This window comes from Perna viridis, chromosome 8 (assembly GCF_037379345.1).
Source record: "Perna viridis isolate PV_CMFRI_1.1 ecotype Kerala chromosome 8, ASM3737934v1, whole genome shotgun sequence".
In the NCBI taxonomy this organism is placed as follows: domain Eukaryota; kingdom Metazoa; phylum Mollusca; class Bivalvia; order Mytilida; family Mytilidae; genus Perna; species Perna viridis.
Genome location: NC_142452.1, coordinates 976,357 through 999,156, shown reverse-complemented (window position 1 = coordinate 999,156; position 22,800 = coordinate 976,357). Strand labels below are relative to the sequence as shown.

General features: G+C 32.9%; 1 protein-coding gene across 8 annotated transcripts in view; it reads left to right on the top strand.

Moving 5' to 3' along the window:
• Positions 1 to 21,657, top strand: part of LOC148608741 (uncharacterized) — a 51,902-nt gene extending 30,245 nt beyond the window's left edge. For 7 of the 8 annotated variants that reach the window (XM_088595638.1, XM_088595644.1, XM_088595643.1 and 4 more), the window contains 2 exons: positions 10,919 to 14,677; positions 19,413 to 21,657. In XM_088595638.1, coding sequence (XP_088451764.1) covers positions 10,932 to 14,677; positions 19,413 to 19,437 — 3,771 coding nt within the window. In that variant the 5' untranslated portion in view covers positions 10,919 to 10,931 and the 3' untranslated portion in view covers positions 19,438 to 21,657. Of the gene's footprint in view, positions 1 to 10,918; positions 14,678 to 18,102; positions 18,142 to 19,412 lie in introns of all 8 variants that reach the window. The other variant, XM_088595639.1, reaches the window with a different exon arrangement.
• The last annotated feature ends 1,143 nt before the right edge of the window (positions 21,658 to 22,800 follow it).

Here is a 22,800-nt window from a genome sequence, read left to right as displayed (position 1 = left end):
AGACCTTTGGTTGTACTAAAGGGTCACTGAGACCTTTGGTTGTAATAAAGGGCCACTGAGACCTTTGGTTGTACTAAAGGGCCACTGAGACCTTTGGTTGTACGAAAGGGCCACTGAGACCTTTGGTTGTACTAAAGGGCCACTGAGACCTTTGGTTGTATTAAAGGGCCACTGAGACCTTTGGTTGTACTAAAGGGCCACTGAGACCTTTGGTTGTACTAAAGGGCCACTGAGACCTTGGATTGTATTTTTACTAGTAGATTATCCAACAGGTTTTGGGCCAACAAGAACTTGGAATCTTACTGTTTAGTGGAACATCCACTCTGAAAGATTAGGACTGAGAATCCTGTGTATACATGTTGAAGTTTCCTGAAGTTTGATTAAATAAATAATGATTGTGTACTAGATTTATCTTGATTTTGAGAACTCAGTGAGGTTAAAGATTAATTCACCAGTAATTGGTGCTCAGTAAATATCAAAAAGTTTAGTTAACAGTTACTTGAGAAAATATTAGACTTGTGTAAGCAATGGACTACAAAAAATAATATTAGCTATTAAAGTTGTTAAATATCTATGGTTAGCTAAAGACTTGTTAAAATTGGACGCAATAATCAGAAATTTATTGTCCACATAGAAATAATAGTGATATTGTATACCAAGTTATAATCAAGAGGAGAACAAGGTCACCTTGGAGACGGCACTATGTGTTGATCTTTTTTTTAATCTGATTTTGCTGATAATTCTAAACTTAGTTATATTACTACATGTAGTTCAACTAGATTTTAATTTTGTTATTTGGACAGAATGTAATTTGCAGCTGGCCTTAACATTCTAGATATTAGGCAAAAAAATAATACTAAAAATAGGGTAGGTAGGTAGGGAAATTATTTTATTTTTTTAAAAACATTTTACATTGAGTTGAGTTAATGGGGAAACAAACTAGACTTTAATGGTGCTTGAGTCAAAATTGCCATAAAATATTTTGGATAGGTAGGGTAGCAGGAAACAGACATATTATTTTTTTCTTTGCCTTATCAATAGTCAAATTTTACAACTGCTGAAATCTACTGATTTTGTTTTATTCATTAAGTAATCTTATATAAACACTGTATAATTACTTTTAAAACCTGTAGAATTTGTAATGGACTGTTGGGACAAAAATATAAATACCATGTGTTAACTGTAGAAATCTGATCTATATGTTAAGACGGTTTGATATGGAGACACAAAAAGTCTCTTAAAACAATCTACAATAAACCACCCGTAAATAGACTCACTTAGGCTTAAAGTAAGATTTGGAATATAGATTTCATTATTAAAGGGATTGTCCTTCATTGATTTGTCTTTACTACTTTGATTGGCTGTCAAAACATATCATAAAAACGGGACCAAAGAAAATTAAAAATTCGACAAGTTGCCGACTTCTTTATTAACATAAAAGTTTTGTGGTAAAGTAATATAGAAACACTGTATGCTCAACAATGCCTAGCCCATTATTTGATAAAAAATAGTGGAAATTAAATCTGTCCTACAGGTTTTTATGTAAGTTTGTTGGGGTTCATGTTAACTTTTAAAATTTAATTCTCCTTCACTTTTTTATTAAAGTTATATATGGAAAAGGTTCACAGTGGTTCATGAAAAAACAGTAATTGAAAGAAAGTAAACTTTGAACTAATTCAGCAATATTGGATACCTGTAAGTCAATGGCCGAAGTTTGAAAGGTCCTGGATGTCACTCTACAGGCTTATATTAACCCACTGAAAATGACTAGGTAAAAAAATGTCGAAATAATCCCCTGATGAACTCTCCTGAAAATGCTAGCTATGGGTCTGGTCCACGACTTAAATAGGAGTCCTTACTAGAGCCTATTGTATGTGGACCAGGAAGCTATTTGGTATGATCCAAGTTAGAACTTCCTTTGTTTTCTTTACTATTCACCACCCAAACTCTTTAAGTTCTACATAATGTCAGACATTGGTATAAGTTCTATACAAATCCTTATAATGTCATATCTCCAGACATCAGCACAAGTATTTCCCTTTGTGATTTGGTGAGAAGTCAGTTACTGTATTTAATTAATGTTTTTAATTACTTTAAACCTATAGGTGATAGAAATCAAACTAATTATCTTGTGCATGTTGGTTGTAGACTTGTTTATTGTATCTTATTGTTCACAATTTAAATGCTACAATTTACCAGATTCTGCATTGATTACGTGTTTTCATTGTAAAATGTTTCCAAAATAAAAATTTTCATTGCTGCAGATCATCACCATTATGTGATCTGTATCTACATTGTGTATCTCAATTTTTTTTCTACAATGCACCGTGGAATGATTTCCGCAAATGGTCGATATAGGAATAGGAAGTGATTGTTGGATGGAGAATTTGATCTGGCATACCCTAAATTCTGGTCCTGAACTCTTTAGTCTGGGTTTCTTGTTATCATTTTGGATAAGCTGGCTTAAATATTGATTTAGTCAAACTTATTACAAGTATTTAGGTACATGTTTCAGTCACACTTTTTTAACTGAAACTGTAAAAGTGAAGGGTTGCACTTTTGGTTTTCCAAACATCTGTCCCAAAGGTCTGTGTAAGTTTTGCATTTTAGTCAGCATATAAAGCCCAATGGTTTAAGGTAAGAGTATCTACACTGGTTTTAGCCAGCATATAAACCCCCATGGTTTAAGGTAAGAGTATCATTTCAAGTACAGCAGCAGATTGTTTTAATGTGCAAACACAATGTCAAATCCTTACCCTTCATCAGATTCAAACATGATAGATACTTAAAATACTGTATATCTAAAACTCATTAAGATATAAATCTGATGGACATTTTCTACAGCCATGAATAAGTAAAGCATATATTAGGTCAATGTAATGGTCATATAAATTTGGATTTAATAATTTTAGTGATAATATATAAGGTAGAAACTGGCACAGCCACTCCAAATGTTATTTATATAAGTGCCTATTGGTCATTAAACCAACGTACATCTAGCTGGATAAACAGGTGTTATCATACTTCTGTTATTTTAATATCCAGTTGAACCAGGTTAATTTTTATGCCCCCACTCAATGAGTGGGTGGTTTATTGGAATCAAATTATCCGTTTGTCCTGCCAAATTCTGTCACAATTATCTCTGCTCATAATAGATGGATTGATTTCAAATTTGGTGTGCAGCTTTATATAAATAGGGCATACGTTGTAAGCAATTTTGGTTGCTGTCTGATATTAGTTTCCTGTAAAAATGCAACTTCATGTTTTTATGACTATGATATCCATGTAACCAGTCTTTGTTATAGAGATAGTACGCTGTTAGTAATGAAAGCCCTTACAAAGAAAAATGGTTAAACTGGCACTTGCTACATTAATATCAAGACCTGATCTGCATCAAAATAGAACTAATTGATCTATAGAACTCTGTCATCTGAATGACATTCCATTTTCATTGATTCTGTTAAATTGATTGGTATATCATGTTACAACTGCATTAAAATCTGATGAAGACTTTTTCACACCATTGGAATGTATAGGATCTGATGAAGTAATTAGCTCCTGTGATCTGTTCAATACTTGTTATATGATTGCTTCTTTAGATTTAAACCTCTCTTGATTTTAATATACCAAGTAATCAATCAGATATAGGGTTTTGTCTATATTTGCTGACGAGGGGACGCTTTTGAAGTGTATCTCCAAGTTTGTAATAGATTTTGGTAATAAGAATTGTCAGTTTAAAGTGGAGATAATACAGTGACATGAGTCTGATAGGTAGGAGGTCTATTGTTGCCTAACTCAAAAATGGATGTGTTTTAGTGCCTGCTGTGATTATAAACTGTGTCTGTTTAAACTTGAATAATGTGAATGATACATCTCTGTATTGTAAGCTTTTAATGGGATATGTTGATGAAGTTTTTGTATATGATCATTTTAATAGATTATCTAGTATTCAGGATGTATATTTCACACTTGTGGCTTGCTGTGACAGTTCTTTGGTAAATATGAAAATGTAGTTATTTTCGGAGTTTTAACTGGGTCAAAAATAAATCCTTGACATTTCAGAAATTTATCTTCCAATAAAATGATCAATTTGTTATCATATTTTGGAATAAAAAACAGTCATGCAATCAAATGTAAGCTATCTAGAAGATTATAACAGCCAAATCAAATATCTTCCAGCTCTGGACAACTTGCGGATTTTCCAAATGTTTTAGTGTAAAATAATGGTCTTTTCAGCAGAAATTTATTGAACATTTTTGTGGAATTTATGATAGAGTGTTAAGTAGCACTCCAGCTAAGAATCATGCAAACTATGATTTATGCTTGGAAAGCCTACATATTTTTATTTTTGATATTTTGTTTAAAATGCTTTAGTAAACAGAAATTAACATTTGGTTTTTCATATAACCTGTGCTCATAGGAGATAAAAATTGTATAGAATGCTCTGTAGAATTCAAAATTAAGGGAGATAACTCTGTAAATGACACTCAAATACAACAGAATCTATTGGATTTTCAGTGTTGATTATCTCCTAAGAGCAGGGAGATTTGAATGAATAAGTACACATTTCATAGTATAGACCCATAAAACAATTTAATTACAAAAAAAAAAAAAAAATATGTAGCCTTTTTTGGGGTGCATCATATTTTTCAGATTTGCATGATTCTTAGAAAGACGCTACATATTTTAGCTTTTCTTTTCTCTTTCTTCTATCCCAGACATGATTTATGAGCAACCCAGCTGGTGTTTGTAGAAAAGCAGAGGATACTACTGATGCACATGGTCCATGTTCCCATTTTTTTGTGAAGTCTGGGTTGCTCATTTACTTCTGTCTCTTTATACATGTTATTCTAGTTATTTTATGTTCTTAATTGTGTTTGTCTATTTTTCCTGTCTATAAGTCTTTATCATTGGATTATATTCTTTTGATTTCTGCTCGAATCTTATTTCCCTAGATTATTCTTTGAAATCATATTGAAATTCTTTGTCTAAACCTAGTTTGTTTTTTGCTCACTGACAGTATGGTGAAATAGGACTTAACACAGGGTATTTTTCACAAATATATTTAATTGTGGAAGTTTTACATCTTGGTATTCAGGTTATTGTATTATCAGCAACTTTGTCGTTTTACAATTGTTCTTACTGCCTGATATTTTCTCAGGCTCTTGTCAGGATTCTAGAAGATATCGGCCGTTTCCAGAGTTTCCATTTATGTCAAATGACTGTGGCATTACCAATAAACAGAATAATATCATTATTAGTGTCTGGACAGAACATCTCTCCCTATCTGGCTTAGTGTGATATTTTCTGTTTTGACTTGAAAACTGCTATTTTTTTGTCACCCATTATTCTGTTGCTGCTAGTCCCTGTGAATGACTGTAAAGTAGTATTGGTGTTTATACAGTATGTGTTGTCAGAAATAACTTCCTGCAATAATTATCATGTCTTTGGATGAATTGAAATGGAATTAAACTTTATATAAAATTTAAAAGTCCAAACCTAGTTTAAATCATCAATTATTTTATTGTTTATTATTTAAACACATGTCTAAAAGGAAAATATTTTTCTTTGGAATCCCCCAACAATACATTTGGGAGAAGTTTTTACTTATGTAAATTGTCTTGCTTGGGAGATTTGATTTAGTAAATTCTTGATCAAACAAAACATCTTTTTATTATAGAACACTGTGTGTACTATTTGACAGATAGGTATTGGAGATTGTCTACATTGGTATGTCAGTATGGAAGGGATTTGGAGTTAAACTGTCCTTATTAATGGATACTTAAACTTGTATACACTCACTAATCATAATTTGAAACAGCTTTTAAGTTTTAGCTCTTGTCTGTATGTCTGTTCTTAGAAAATTTTGAATGATATGATCTCTGTGAAGGCGGTATTTTAGCATGGCGTAGGAATGTTAAAGTCCTGCTCTTTTTTCAAACATGTATGTGAATTGTCTATGATCAAGGTATTTGAAATTTAAAGTTGCAGTTGATGTAATTTTTCTTGTACCAATCCTCATATTGGCGACACCTAAATCTTCCCTAATATGATTATACCAATCAGTATTTATCACACAGTATTGGCCGACGTTATTTATAAAGTTTAGGGGTATATTTAATTATTATTTTAACTCTATGTTTAATTGTGCTGACTGGTTTCCCTATTACTGAATGGTTCTGAGCCATTTAGACAGTTAGTACCAGACAGTATTTTTCACGAGGTGACATTGACCTAGGTCATGTCTAATGTCATGGAAAATCTATGATACTTATATATGTATAAAGTTTGATTTTATGCCTGGCGGTTTTAACCATTTTATATTTTAAATGAACTGAAAATCTGATAATTTATTTTATGGGAAGGGAGATTGTTTTTTTTTCCAAATTGAAGTAAATTTGTCACTTAAAAATTTGTACATGCAGGTGTTCCATATTATTAGATTGATTGATTGATTGTTGGGGTTTATGGCCTGAGGAGCAATATTTCAGCTATATTCAGGTGTTCTCTATTATAAGAACTCAGTATAAACTCAATATTAAGTACCATTTTTCAAACTGTTCCTTTTTAGGATTGTGATGCAGATTGGTATGGCATAATACTCTCTGAGTAGTAATTAAAAGTGTCTGTCTGTTACCTTTTCTAATTATCCTTTCCAAGGAGGAAGTATAGTCAACAGAAATTATACTGATAACATCAAGGCCTTGAATTAAGCATGTAATATATACAGTAATGAAACGAATGTTTCCAGAATATTGGATATTTCATAGATCAGTAATATAGAGTTCAATCAAAGTACTGATGGTCTGTTGTAATTATTTATTTTACAACCTATTTTATGCTTTCATTACTTCAATCTGAACCCATAAAATCATTGATGAATTTCTTTCTCAAATATGTGTAGGTCCTCATCTAATTCTACATGAACTATAATGACACTGACCTGTAACAATTGACTGGTGTTCAGTATGATGATCTCATACAATTTTGAGATAATAAGAAAAATTAGAAATGGATGTCAGTTATTTTGCTTTCTAGTAGGAGGGAAGTGTTTTACAGCATTCTGTGCCAAGGGTGTCAGTTTTTGTTCTTAGAAATAGACATAGAAATGACGGTGTCCATCTGTGCGTCCATCCACCCCTGTGTCTGAAGCTTGTGGACGCAACTCCTCAGAAACGGCTGATCGGAATTTGACCAAATTTTGTAGGATTATTTGTCACCATATGTAGTTCACCGTACTTAACCGCTATTTTGATTCGACAATTTTTATGGCAGTTATTGGACTTTGTTAATTTTTCACATTATTCGCAATAGGAACACCTTGTGGATGCAACTCCTAAGAAACCACTGAACAGAATTTGACCAAATTTTGTAGGATTGTTTGACACCATATGTAGTTCATCTTACATAACCGCTATTTTGATACAACAATTTTTATGGGAGTTATGGGACTTGGTTCATTTTTCAAATTCTTTTTTTGCGGATTTTTTTTTTGTCGTATGAAGAATTCTTAACCTAACTTAATTTGATTCATTAAGATACATTAACCTTTAATCACCACATGGACTTATGAAAGCACATAAGTTTTGAATCTGCTATTTATACAAGTGTCAAACATTTGTAATTCAACTCTTTCTACAGCGGCCGGAGACATATGGCTACACGTAGCATTCTTGTCTTTAATGAGTATCAGAAATTCCATTATGCAAAATGGATGAAACAAATTAATGAACTATTGGTGAGGGAGGTTGTAGACAAGATACTGGTGTCACTGTGTGGTATTATTTGTAGACAAGATATTGGTGTCTGGCTGTGTGGTATTATATGTAGACAAAATATTGGTGTTACTGTGTGTTTTATGTGTAGACAAGATATTGGTGTCACTGTGTGTTTTATGTGTAGACAAGATATTGGTGTCACTGTGTGTTATATGTGTAGACAAGTTACTGGTGTCACTGTGTGTTTTATGTGTAGACAAGATATTGGTGTCACTGTGTGTTATATGTGTAGACAAGATATTGGTGTCACTGTGTGTTATATGTGTAGACAAGTTACTGGTGTCACTGTGTGTTTTATGTGTAGACAAGATATTGGTGTCACTGTGTGTTATATGTGTAGACAAGATATTGGTGTCACTGTGTGGTATTATGTGTAGTTACCTGTATCACTTACTTCACATCATTGATACCCTATATAATCACTAATATGAACTTCCAAGGAATTTCAATAATCAAAAAACCTATGACACAGTTCCATCTCAACTCAACTCATGATATTCTTAACACAAAAAAGCGGATAACACTAATACATAGTAAATTTCTACATATAGAATATTCAGAGAATGAATGTAATTGTATGGTCCATGGGGCAGTATATACCATTGTAGTATTTGTATGGTCCATGGGGAAGTATATACCATGATAGCATTTGTGTAGTCCATTATGTCAGTATATGCCATTGAAGTATTCATGTGGTCCATGGGGCAGTATATATACCATTGTAGTATGTCTGTTATGCATGTATACCATGATAGTATTTGTGTGGTATATTGTTGACATACACTTTTTAAATCATGTTTTAAACCTTAAAAACATTTCTGGTTAATATAACACATTCAGATAATGGACATTTTTTATTAGTACACCATTAGTTGGATTGAATAGCCATAATTTAAGAGTTGTACATTTGTATGTCATAAAAATGCATAAGTGCTTAGTAGGGTAGCCTTAAATTATGTATTCATTGGAAAAGAGCAGAATTTGAAGAAAAAAAAATAAGCATTTATTTACAAACTACTTTCAAAGTTACATTTCATACATAGAACTTGAGAAGACCAACCCAGTACCCATCATAACCATGAGATACTAGGTACATTGTAACTGTATCATGTTATACATTCATGGTCCTGTGGGTTTTCTTTGTGCTTCCTTCTTGTATTCAATCATGGTGACATTTATGACAATTAATTATGATAAAATTGTAAATAATTAAACATTGTTTGTTTACAAAGACAAGATAATAACAATGAATTAAAGATTCAAATATAAATAAATAAAAGATACTGACTGACAGTCACTAAGTACAAGTTATAGAAGTTTATTATTGTATGATTGTATGATAGAGGCTTTTCCATATAAATGAACTTTTTATTATAGCCTAGGGTTCATATTTATTAACTAATTTATTTTGTAGTATTTATATTAGGAATTGAGTCATGGTCAAAGATATGTCTGTAGAGTTAAATCCCCCTTCTGTTCTGTAGAGTTAAACCCCCTTCTGTTCTGTAGAGTTAACCCCCATCCTGTGATTAATTTCCCCTGACTGACAGGAATCTAATGTAGCAAAGTATTTTTTTAAGGATTCTTCTTCTTTTTGAAGATATTGGCTTAGTTCTGTATCAGACATTTCTGTTCTTTGTGAGTTTGTTTCCTGTTTGAAGGCCGAACTGTTTTGTTTTATCGTTTATTATATGTTAATTATGTCTATATGCTATATGCATTTACAACTAGTCCCCATTGTATAAGAATACAGCATAAGATTGGAGCTGTTTCTGCTCGCTTTTTTAAAGTCTGTCTGTCTGTAAATTAGTGATGGTTCTGTCAGTTTTGTTTGGGTGTATGTTACGTATCATTTGATTTATCAGAACTAAGACATCAGACAATGAAATAGTCCAGTGTGACAATGAAATAGTCCAGTGTGACAATGAAATAGTCCATCATGACAATGAAATAGTCCAGTGTGACAATGAAATAGTCCAGTGTCACAATGAAATAGTCCAGTGTGGTGTGTGAACTTAGTATGTGACACTCTCTCAAGGACATTGTTTTCTTAAATAAAAATAGCTGAATTTTAAGTGACCTTTTTACTTCTCTAATACTTCTCACAGGATTCTTTTAACACTCAATGAACTTTCTTGTCAAAGTGATTGACTCTATGGATATTTATTCATATTTCAATTCCTATATGAATTACCATTTGATATACCTCTTATTGTTAAGCCCATTATGGGTATTTTTGTTGTTCTAACATATTTCAACATTTATTGAATTACAACATATATAGAAGTTGATGATAGATGTTGTGGTATTGTTCATCTGTCACAGTGACAAGAAATGGTGGATTTATGCTGCTCATATGAGCACATAATTGGTTGTTTGGATTTCATTTTGAACTTTTTAATGTTTTTCATAAATCGTGACATGTTTTTGTATCATGTTAAAGTTTTTATGAACTTATAAAGTCATGAGACAGTTATAATGTTTGTCGCTGATAAGAAGTAGCTGTAGAATTTGTTCTCATTCAGAAATCTATGATCTAAACTGGAAACATACATTGTAAAAAAATGTACTTTACTTGAAGTGAGGAAGTATAGAACCTTCTCACTGGACAAATATATTGGCAGAAATGTTTAGTGTGCTTGGGTTTAAAAACTAGACACTATTTTGAAGATAATGAAAGTCCCTCTTTATTATATATATGACACAGAAAATCTATGTAATTAACCTCTCTGATAATGCCACTACTAACTCCCATAATAGTAGATTTGTTATCAGAGGGATACATGCAATCAATAAATTTGTTCATACATTCTTTAATATAGAGAGAGGGACTTGTAGCAAGTCTAAGGATCAAGCTGAATTTTAAAGTTTATGTCAAGTCAGTGTGCTGTTATTGTATTTGTTTTACTGTAACAAGGAATAGGAAGCAGGTAACTTAAACACATGTAAGGGAAATACCAACTACAATTTGTATTAAGTAAGTGATATCAGTCAGTACAGATGGGACTGTTGCATTGTATTGACTTGTAAGTAACCTTGAGTGAAACAAATATAAACAGTAAGACAAATAATGTGTTATCTTAAATGTCTTTATTACTTCATTATACATACAACTCAAAGGTTTCAATTTATTTTAATAGATTACTGAGACAAATGGGAAATAGTCAGAGTACCCCACAACCAGCAGCCCCAAAGGGACCTCCACCCCGTCCTAATGCTCAACCAACAGCACGACCACTGAGTACTTTAGGGCCACAAGGACCAAGCTATGCTAACCCTGGAAATAAGGTGTTGCCATTTGTACTGCCTCCAGCGGCCAAATCAATGCTAAAACCAGTGTCGCAGGAACTGTCAGAATATAATCCTGATTACAAGGAAATATTCAGCTCTGAAACTTTAGATAATGAAAAGAAGGGTGAGAATGGAAATGTTACTAATGGAGATAGGGATTTGCAAGATATGAATGGCAATGTGTCATCACCACAAACTTCAAATGGGCATATATCAGGAATGGAGATTAGAAATAGACCTGTTACTATGTATGGTAGTAGTTCTAATGTTTCTGTTAAACCTTCTAACGGGAGTATAAAAAGTCATCGTAGACAGCTGTCTGCTTCATCTGCCCTATACTCTAGAGAGAACACAATACTAGAACATCCTGATGAACCTAAATATAGCACAGATTTCAGAAACCCAGAGAAGGTTCCTCTACCAGCTAAAAATACATTTGATATGCCATATACTGAACAATTAACATATGCTCAGTTAGCAGAATACAGAAGGAATCAAACATTGGCTGACTTGGAGAAAAAAACAGGCAAAAAAATAGAAAACTTGAATGACTATGCCCAAAAACCATCTGCATCTAACTTGGAAAGAACTCCATCCACTAAATCATCTAAAAGTGAAAAAAGTGCTGGATCAGCGTTAGGGAAAAAAAAATCAAGAGCTCCCCAGCCTCCAGGACCCCCTCCACCAAACCCACCAGGATCTAAATCTGCACCAAGTACCCCCCGTGGAACAAACATGCACACACCACCTGCCAGGCCAAATAAACCACCACCAATACTAAAATCATATTCAGTTGATAAAGAGCCACCTGCAGATTATGATGATGTTCTTCCTAAAAGAAATGTTTCTATCAATAGATCAGCAAGTTCTGTGAGTGGTCAACGCAAATCACTAGCTCCACTTCAAGGAGCACCAAATGCTCCTCCGCCTCCACCTCCTCCAGTGTCAGGAATATTACGCAATGCTAGCGATAGAAACAATACACCCAAGTCAAACTTGCCGAGATCTAGTAGTACTAGTGACTTAATTAAAATCAGGAGTCCTCCTGTTCTTCACGATAACTATAATAAACCTAAACAAGATACGGAACAGAACAAATTCTTATCAGAAATACAAAGAGCTGCGGAGCGTCGATCAATGAGACGACAAGTTTCTGAACCTAATGTGACCATACCTCCTCCTGTAGAATTTCAGAACAAACCAAGTAAACATTTGGTTTATAATGCTGAGGAGAGCAATACTGTAAATAGTCAGTCAGAAATAACTAACACTGACACTGATACCATTCCCCTGCCTCCTAAAGTCCCACCACCAGTGGCCGTTAAACCAATCCGAACAACATCAACCTCTTCATTTGAACGTCAAAGTTCTATTACCTCTGAAACTAGTTTATCAAATAGTGTTCAGTCATCCAACAGCAGTGAACAAAATGGTGCAATAAGGCGTTTGAACAGTCTACTTCAGCATGATATAAAACTAGCAGCACAAGCTAAGGCAACAAAAATTGTCAAACATGCAACTCCTGTTAAAGAGAAACCCAAGGACCCTGCACAAGTGTTCCGTGAACAATTAGCAAAGGCTGCTTATGAACGTGACAGTCGAGCTAAAACTGGCCCAAGTATTGATGATCAATTAAAGGCAGCTCAGGCAAAAGAAAAAGAAGAAAAAGAGGCAAATATTGTGTTCTATACAGAACAAGTTACTGTCAAGAGAAGTGATAGTTTACATAAACAAAATGGGCAACTACAGAGGCAGACCTCAGAAAATACAAGACAAAAGGAGGAACTGCAAAGACAAAAGTCAGAATCTACAAGTAATTTAGAAACTATTGATAAGCAGTCCAAAAAACAAACTCCTAAGGAAGTTATCACAATTCAGAGAGATGAAATACCACCCCCTCAAAATTCTGGTACTGTAGCAATGCCTGGGGAATATGTACGTCATCCCCGACAAATGACCCCTGATGGCGTGGATCTTGGGAAAGACAATTACCATAAATCTATTTACGCATCAAATGATTGGACCCCTGGAGATGATCTTGGCTCTGAGGATGATATTTCTGACAATGAGGTCATGACCTCTAGCCTAAGTAAATCAAACGGATTCAAATCATCTATAGTGCCATCTAAAGTCAATGAAATGAACTATAAGGGCAAGAAACAAAAAGGAAAAGAAAGGAAGTTTAAGAAAAATGTTGATAGTGATGACAAGAAAAAACATGGCAGTATCAAAAAATTTAAACAGTCAGTTCACAAAAGTGTTCTCAATGCATTTGGGTCTATAAGTAAAGCATCTGGTAAAGTTCTAAAGAAGAATAAGTCAGAAGATTTTGAACAATCTGATGAAGCTCCTAAAAACTGGCAGTTATCTTCTTCATCATCTACACCCTCATTTAGTGGTACTCCTGTAGCTAGCAGGCCAACTCTAAGTGAAGGGTCATTATCTGGTCGGGCTTACAAATATATGGTGCCCAATGGGTATCAAGATCATATGTCTAGTAGTGAATGTTCAGATGAGGAGAAAAATAATGTTTTCAATAATAATGGACATGTTGAAAGTAATGAGGACTCTGAAAATGAAATTGATCAGCAATATTTAAAACGAGCTGGTGTAGCTTATGTCAGCAAGAGTGGACAAATTGTTGTTTTACCAGAATATGATAAAGTTAAACCTGGAGAGAGACCAGGGGAGTTTGATAATAGGGCACCAAAAATAAAAACCAAGAAAAAGAAATTTGCATATGATGCTACTGTCCGTAAAAAGGAGAGAGAACAATTAAATGAACAAATTTCAGCTGATCAGGTTGAAAAGGAAAAACGAAGAGAGGAGGAAAGACAGCGTGAGTTGGAGGCAGACATGGAAGTTAAACATACTCGTGAACAAGAGGCAAGAAGTCGTGAACTTGATGCAAATGAGAGACTTCAGCGTTTACAAATGCAAGCTCAGTTACAACAACGAATGTTACAACAGCAACAGCAGTATGGAATACAGAATGTATTATCAGCCCCTCCCCTCCCACCCCCTAATGGATTCCAACAGGGATATAATCCAATGGAATACTCACAGTTTCTACCACAGCAGCCAGGATTTGGCATGCATTATGGCCCACAAACTGGCTTTGGTACACCCAATTTCAATGCCAGCATGCCAAATATGTCAACATATGATTTAAGTGAATATATGAGGATGATGGGAGTTCAAAATAACCAACCATCAACTTCATCACAACAACTGAATGCCTATATGCTAGCAGGTCTAAACTGGCCTCAAGCTAGCTTACTCAACTATCAAACCAAGCTAACACAGGATGATTCTAAAAATAACCAGGTTTACCAAACATGGACTGGTCCAACAAAAATAGTCAAATCTAAGGACACTTCTGATGGAGGTGCTGTGTATAGTGTAACAAATTCTTCACGAAAACCTAGTGGATCTCAATATTCTGCCGATGAATCGGACAGTTCGGCAGGGCTGTCACCACAACGAACTGATGCATCATTAAGTGCTTCCAGGAATAAGTTGAATGAGAATGACAAATATGGATATAAATCTCAGATTTCTGTGACAACAGTTTATACTCCAGGATTTAATAAGAGTGCTGACTCAGGGTAAGAAATTTATGCCAGCTATTTTTAGATCTTGTAGAAAGTAAACTGTAAGGCTTAGATTTTTAAACCTGAAGTTCTTGTCATAGAAAGTGTGAGATTTAGTCCACAATGGAAGTTCACTTAAGCCCTGTTATTGGAATGTTTGGTCAGGATATGTTTTAGTTATGTCACATGACAATTTTTCTTATGTCTGCTTTACCAATGAAAAATTAATGTCAAAATGCATGGATAAATTAGGATAAAAAATATATTAAACAGAATCACTATCTGGATCCCCTTTGAAGAATTGATCAGTTGTGCTGGTAGGATAACACCCAAAAGATCCTATTGTCACTGGTAGGGTAATACCATCCTATAGTCACTGGTTGGGTAATATCATCCTATTGTCACTGGTAGGGTAACACCATCCTATTGTCACTGGTAGGGTAATACCATCCTATTGTCACTGGTAGGGTAACACAATCCTATTGTCACTGGTAGGGTAACACCATCCTATAGTCACTGGTAGGGTAACACCATCATATAGTCACTGGTAGGGTAATACCATCCTATTGTCACTGGTAGGGTAACACCATCCTATAGTCACTGGTAGGGTAACACCATTTGATAGTCACTGGTAGGGTAACACCATCATATAATCACTGGTAGGGTAACACCATCATATAGTCACTGGTAGGGTAATACCATCCTATTGTCACTGGTAGGGTAACACCATCCTATAGTCACTGGTAGGGTAACACCATCTGATAGTCACTGGTAGGGTAACACCATTGTATTGTCACTGGTAGGGTAACACCATTGTATTGCCACTGGTAGGGAATAGCTCATAAGTATTTTATGTTACTGATAGGGAATACAAAGAATTTTGTATGCAGCCTGACAGAGCCTTGGTCTGATTGTAGAAGAATTAATGGAGATTTTTAATAATAATAAAAAGATGTTGTTTAATCCTATTGTAAGTCAAATCAGTTATAAAACTATTGTTAGCTACTTAGGTATTACTTAAACAAAATACTTTTAACAGCTTGTATGAAAATCATATTTGATAGGTTAGATGCTGTCAACAGCTTGTATGAAAATCATATTTGATAGGTTAGATGCTGTCAACAGCTTGTATGAAAATCATATTTGATAGGTTAGATGCTGTCAACAGCTTGTATGAAAATCATATTTGATAGGTTAGATGCTGTCAACAGCTTGTATGAAAATCATATTTGATAGGTTAGATGCTGTCAACAGCTTGTATGAAAATCATATTTGATAGGTTAGATGCTGTCAACAGCTTGTATGAAAATCATATTTGATAGGTTAGATGCTGTCAACAGCTTGTATGAAAATCATATTTTTCTAAACTTTTCATTTCAGTAAGGTTCTTTCTTTTAAGATCCATTTTAAAGAATAATTTTGTCGGAAAGTATAATAATATTCCTTGCCAGGAAAGAATTAGTGGTTTGACTTATTTAAATCTTTACATGATTATAAGATAATTCCAGAAATCACATAGTTTTCTTTAAAGAGATTACAGGGGCTTACAGTAATCTTAAAAAGAAATACTTAGGGCTAATACTACTTGGAGTGTCAGAGTTCACAACACGTTTCTTATTTTCAAAAAGAGTTATTATAAATATTATGACTCATAAGTATTTTAATTGTTAAAATATATAGTCCTTAGGCTTTTGTCTAGAAATGTTAATAAGCAGGTAGTCTGTGAGAGTGTCCATTAGTGCCTTAAATTTGCATGGTTCTGATTTATTTATTCCTATAGTGCACATATTGAGTAGAAAACATAAAAACTTGACTTACTGCCACCCTTTTATAAGATGTGGGAAAAGTTCTTTGATTGTTGGGGTCAAGTTCAAGGAATTCTTGTTAATACATTTTATATTTAAAAGGTTTGATGTTGAATTCAATGTATAATTTCACTTTAAGATCAAACTTGGTAATTCCTACTTCATTTAAGAATTGAAATGTTTTATTTTTTTATATTTCATCAGTGTGTAAAAGCTTCATGTTCAAAATTTGTGACCGGTCAATGCTTTTACATGCTGATAAAATATCAAAAATGAAACATTCAATTCTTATAATCACATTTCATATGTTTCTCTCATTTTATTTCTATAATATTTAAGATATACTTAGAAAATAGGCAATACACAGTAATCAATTAAAGTAATTTAATAGGGTTTGTAAGTCTCATCATGTGACTCTGTGGTTTCTCGAGAATGGGTCCTAGTCAACCATTCAAATGCATGAGATTAGTCATTTTCAGAGTGTTTGGTTCAGTATATAAAAGCAAAATGTATTTTCATGTAAAAGTACCAATAAAAACGACAAATATATATTTCCACATTATAAAAGTGTTAAGAAAAAGCATAAAATAGAAGATTTTGCATCTTAATACTGTATATCAAGATCCCAGGAGTAAACATTAAAATGCAGACTGGTCTTTGGGTTTCAGTAAGTTCTACATCATAAATTCCGGTAAGGGAAATGAAACTAGAACAAGACTTACAGACCCTATTTTGGGCATGGCCTAGAAACATAGCTTGAAGATGTGTTTCATCAACACATGAAATATCACTTGTAAAGCCAATTATCCAATGAGATTAGCTTATTCAAAGGGTATCCACAGTAAGTGTTATTTAAATATTTGAATATAAAGTTATTTACATTTACCAGTACAAAAACTTTAAAGGGCACTGACAAAATCAAGTGATTACTGTATAATTAACATACTGTTATACAGTTACCCAAGTTATTCTATGGATGTATTTGCTACTTACGTCAGATTTTCTGTGTATATGAAATTGTTTTGTTTTTTTTTTTTTCTGAAATACAAAAATAGTAATTGGGAAGGGTTAAAGGGTGCCCTGTGCCTTTTACATATATATAGTTTAAGCTGACAATATCCCATTAAAATACAAATTCTCAAAGCTTTTTTCCTAATCACTGGACTTAAGATTACTCTCAAAGCTTTTTCCGCAATCACTGGACTTAAGATTACTCTCAAAGCTTTTTCCTCAATCACTGGACTTAAGATTACTCTCAAAGCTTTTTCCGCAATCACTGGACTAGGGTATTAAAAGATATTTTCTTCACAACAGTGTACTCTGCATCAATTGATTTTGTGTTTAAAGTGTGATTTTTTTTTATCCTATTCTTCTGGGGTATAAACATCAATCATTTAAAGTTACTATTCCTGACTTGATCAGTTTATCTTCCTATTGTTGTGAGAAAGTATTTGATTTTTGTATTAGTAACAATTTCATCTATGGAAATTTGTGATAAATAACTCTTTCTATATATGTTTCATTTGTGACTAGTTTAAAGTATCTTCCATTAAAATTTATACTGACTGGGGAGTGGTTGTAAATCTGTGAAGTAATTCACTGATTGGAACTTTGATACAACTTATTTCTCTTTAGGTTTGAAAATAGCTTTGGCTATTGAGATTTTCCCTATTGGTAAGCTTAATTCTAAATTCAAAGAAAGATAACTCTTGCCATACCTAAACACCTTTAAAATTCCAACCTTCCTCATTTAACAATTTCACAGTTCTGATATTATTGCATTGTGGAAATATTCCCAGAAAGTACAAATATGTAATATTATTTAATATTGAAAGAGAAACTAGGCTAATCTCTGCCTGTTGTAATATGTAATATTTTTGGTGTTATCAGGAAGTATACCACTGGTGCAGAAATAATGGTTAAGATTTAATTAAGAGTTTATTATAAAAATAAATTGTCCACAATGTAATAGTTCACAGGAATCTAATTTATTATTTTATTTGCACAGATTTAATATTGTTTTCATTAAGACTACTGATAGTTTGTAAATAAAAATGAAATTGCATTTCATTTTTGCTTTGTCACTTATGAAAATTCAGTGAAGTGATATGCATGTTTTTATTCTTCCTTCTTAATTGATCCAGAGTTCCTGGACCCTATGCACAGAGTCATGGCATGTAGAATGTACAAATATTTTAAGCTTATTTGATTGGTAATAAAATAGTGAAAAATAATTAACAAAACATAATCATGTTTTGCCAAAATATGCAGCTAAGCAGATAAAAGATAATTATATGTGTCTCACTAAGATATTACTTGAGAATGTGTATGGGAAAATGAAGTCTCTGGAAAAGCTGACTAAAATTTTTCATTGTAAGTAGGTTATTTAAAGATTCTATTACCTCTGAAACCATTGATAGTTTGGATAACAATTATAACCACACTTGTTAGCTGCATGTGACTTTGTCTTCATCTTCTATCATATATGTAAACAGTTGAGGAGAGAATACTTGTATACTGCTTTAAGGAAGAGAATCAATGATATTCTTTGATCAATGTCAACAATGTAATAAAGTAATCAGTTTGTTACAACCATAATGTTACAATGTTGTCAGTTTGTTACACCCACAATGTTATAATGTAATCAGTCAGCTTGTTACACCTAAATATTACAATGTAATCGGTCAGCTTCTTATACCTACAATGTTACAATATAATCAGTCAGCTTGTTATGCCTAAATGTTATAATGTAATCAGTCACCTTGTTACACCTAAATGTTACAATGTAGTCAGTCAGTTTGTTACACCTAAATGTTACAATGTAGTCAGTTTGTTACAGTTAATCACATTATCACCCATAATACATAAATGACTGTAGTAGTAGTATTTTTCTGTACTGTATCCATGGCAACCAACTGTTTTATTATTTACATTATATTTTTCAGCAATGTAGCCAGTACGAAGATGTGATGTGCTTAAAGTTGCAGGAAATAAAGAAAAAATAGATTTATTTTGACAGACTTCTAATGGTGCTCAGAAATACATATCTATATTTTTCATAACTTTTGTTCTTGTTTTCTTATTTATGTGTTATCATTTAGAATAGATTATAAATATTTTTTTATTTAGATATACATGTTAATGTTGTTTCCCAAGGGGAAGACTGATTCCATCAGTGTTGACATTTAGTTCAGTGGAGGCAGTACATATTTTTCTTATTTTTATTTTCATCAGTCAAGTGCCAAACTTATGATGTCAAACCCTCATCCCTCTCAGTTTTGTTTCGTAGAGAGGGACTGAGTGTTTCCCTGTACATGATACAGAATTTGTCTTTTATACTTCTAATAAAATGATTTGTAACTTATTGAAAGTAAAACCTAACTTTTGTTAAGTGTTAAAGAGTTTTTATTCCACACCCCTCCCCCTTTTGAGGTTTTTCTAATACCAAGTGTCAATGAAAATATTGTCTTTTTAAAATAACTATACCTTCATATAAAATTGTATATCAATTCAATTAAAACTTAGTTTTATTGCAGTACTAAGGACTGTTATGATAAGTGATTGTAATCAATTTAATTTCTTTTGAATCAACCTATTTTTTTTAAAATATTTAGGTTCTTAATAGTATTTAGCTGTAACAATATAGCTGTACCAATACAATGTCAAGTTAAAGCCCTCCCTAACTGGCTTGTCCGACTTATGGCTATAAAGTTTTTATTTTATTTTCAAAGTAAATGTGTTTGAAGGAAATGTTTATGGAAAGAATCTCATATTTTGTCTGTGATGAATCTTATAGTCATATTGTGTAAATGTCCTACAGTGTAGAACCAGATGGGGGTTTCCAGGGTTGCCTACCCCATTTGGAAAATTTTTTACAGGTACTTTCATGCAAAATGTTAGCAAAAATGCGCAAATGATAGTCTAGAACCCCATTTGAATTATCCGGATCTGTGCCTGCTGTATCTGGTAGTAATGGGAAGAAGTAGAAAATGTTTCAGGGCCTGGAAAGAAAAAAAATATTTTTTCAGTGGTTGTTAAGCTTATTTCATGAAGTATCAAGTAATATCATAGAAAGACATATTCTTGATTAATAAGATCCCAAATTACCTGAATCTGCCCCAGTAAGGTTGAGTGTTTCATTTCTACCTCCTTGGCATACTTTGTTACTGATTCTATAGAAATTCCATGCTTATTTCAAAATTCAGTGATATTCATTTGTATTAGTGCTAGAAAAGTAAGGGAGGTAATTCCATAACTTGTTGGTTTTGTTGTGCTCTAGAACAAGTTTTTTTTAATTTTTGTGAATTATTTACACATTGTTGGATTTATTTTTTTTTTTTCCATTCAAATATTTTGTTAAACCAGATTCTTATATTTTCATTTGTATATGTTTCATTTTTTTTAAACAAATGTGAGTATTTGTTTTTAGTGTTATGCTATAGTTCTGCAAGAAATAAATTTTGCATAATTGATATCAATTAACACAATTCATTTCTGAACAAGTTAAAACTAATGTAATTTATTTTTGTTTATATCAAGTTTATAACTTTTTTACTTATATGAATATGAAATGTTCCTTCGTAAACCAAATTCATAAACAATGTTTTGTTCTAGTCAAATTAAACTAATATTTTATAAGTTAGTATACTATATACATAACAAATAGTTTTTAAACATGTGATTATAATTTAACAACTCAATTAAATAATTTAATTCCCACAGAATAAATAGAAATTTCATTGAAGAACTGTTTTCAGATTGTTAGTTGTTACTATCTATCAAAAGTAATATATTTTCATTAAAATATTTACTTAATCTTCTTCTGAAAAACTAACATGTTTCTTCTTTTTTTTTTTTATAACTAGAACCTAATTTTAGTGTTTTGAACTGAATTGATGTGTTTAGAGAAAATTCTTTAAAAGTTACAACCCAAAGAAAACATGCTGAAAAATTTGTCAGCTTTATTTTACTTGAGACATAAATATGTGTTTGTCCTTGTATTATCTATTTTGACACTTTGTTGACAAAGAGAGATAACTCTTACACTAAATCTTGTTACAGAGATTAATGTTGGTGCATTAACAATGCATTCCATATCATGTTCATTATTTATGCAATAATCTAACATCAGGGACATTTTATATCGTTACATTTGTATCAAATTATATAATAAATCAAAGTAAACATTTATATCGGTCTTTTATGGAAATTCCTCAGCTTTATTTGTCCATGGATCCCATGGTAGATGTTTGGTTAATGAGCACCCATTATACAGTTTTAAAAGGCTTGATGGTAGTGATTGATTATTGCCTATTATTTCAAATGGCATGTGGGCTAACAGAAACAAAGGTATGCCACTTTCTGCCTGTTAAGGGAAATTATCTTATAATTCCTACGAGTGGTTACGTTAGCCCATTTCTGACTCAGTGGTATGTTGCCATATTATCTTTGGCATTTCTCTCTGGTGTCATGAAAAGAGTTGTCTTAGTGTGGTCTTTTTATCTTTTCACAAGATGTGCAAAGTAATCAGTCGACTAATCCATGTGTCTAGATTGTGGTAAAGGATTAGCACTGTAATCAACTCTGGGATACTGACATAAGTCAAACCACATTCTTTACACAGAGTAATTCTTTTCAAAGTTGTTGAGCAGATGTGTTAATATGATCTTCATAAGGTAATAAACTGCTTCACAGAGCTCAACTAGATACTACACAGAGGTCAAACAGATGGGAGCTAATATGGACACAAAATATAGAAAAATAACAAAGAAGCTTACATTAAAAAAAAAGAAGTTCCATGAAATTGCTTCAAGTGTTTTCAAGTTACAGTGCAATAATGGGTTTGTTTTGTTTGTTTGTTTGTTGGGGTTTAACGTCCGAGCAGCAATACTTCAGCTATATTCAGACGATGAACATGAAATGGATGATAAAATGAACATGAAATGAAAAAAAAAGGATGGGACACAAGGACAATAGGGTCGACAAATTTTGATTGCCACTGGAAAAAGGGGGGGATGGGTAAGGTTGGGCAATTTAGCCTCCTGTGGCGGAGCGCAAAGGTTCCTACTCCTATCGAATACCACAGCAGGGTTCTTTAACGTGCGAGGAACGTGGCATCTTTCCCAACACGGTGCACCACTATGGTTTGCGGTCAGGTTTTCCGTATTATAGCAATAATGGGAAATCAATCCTTTTTATGAAAAAAAAATCTAAAAACTTGCAAACAGAAAATTTTAGAAAAAATCATGACAATTGAAAATAAAGCCAACATCAAAAGTAATGAACTGTCTTATGATAAATGGGTGCAACCACTACTGAACTGTGAGATCTCCC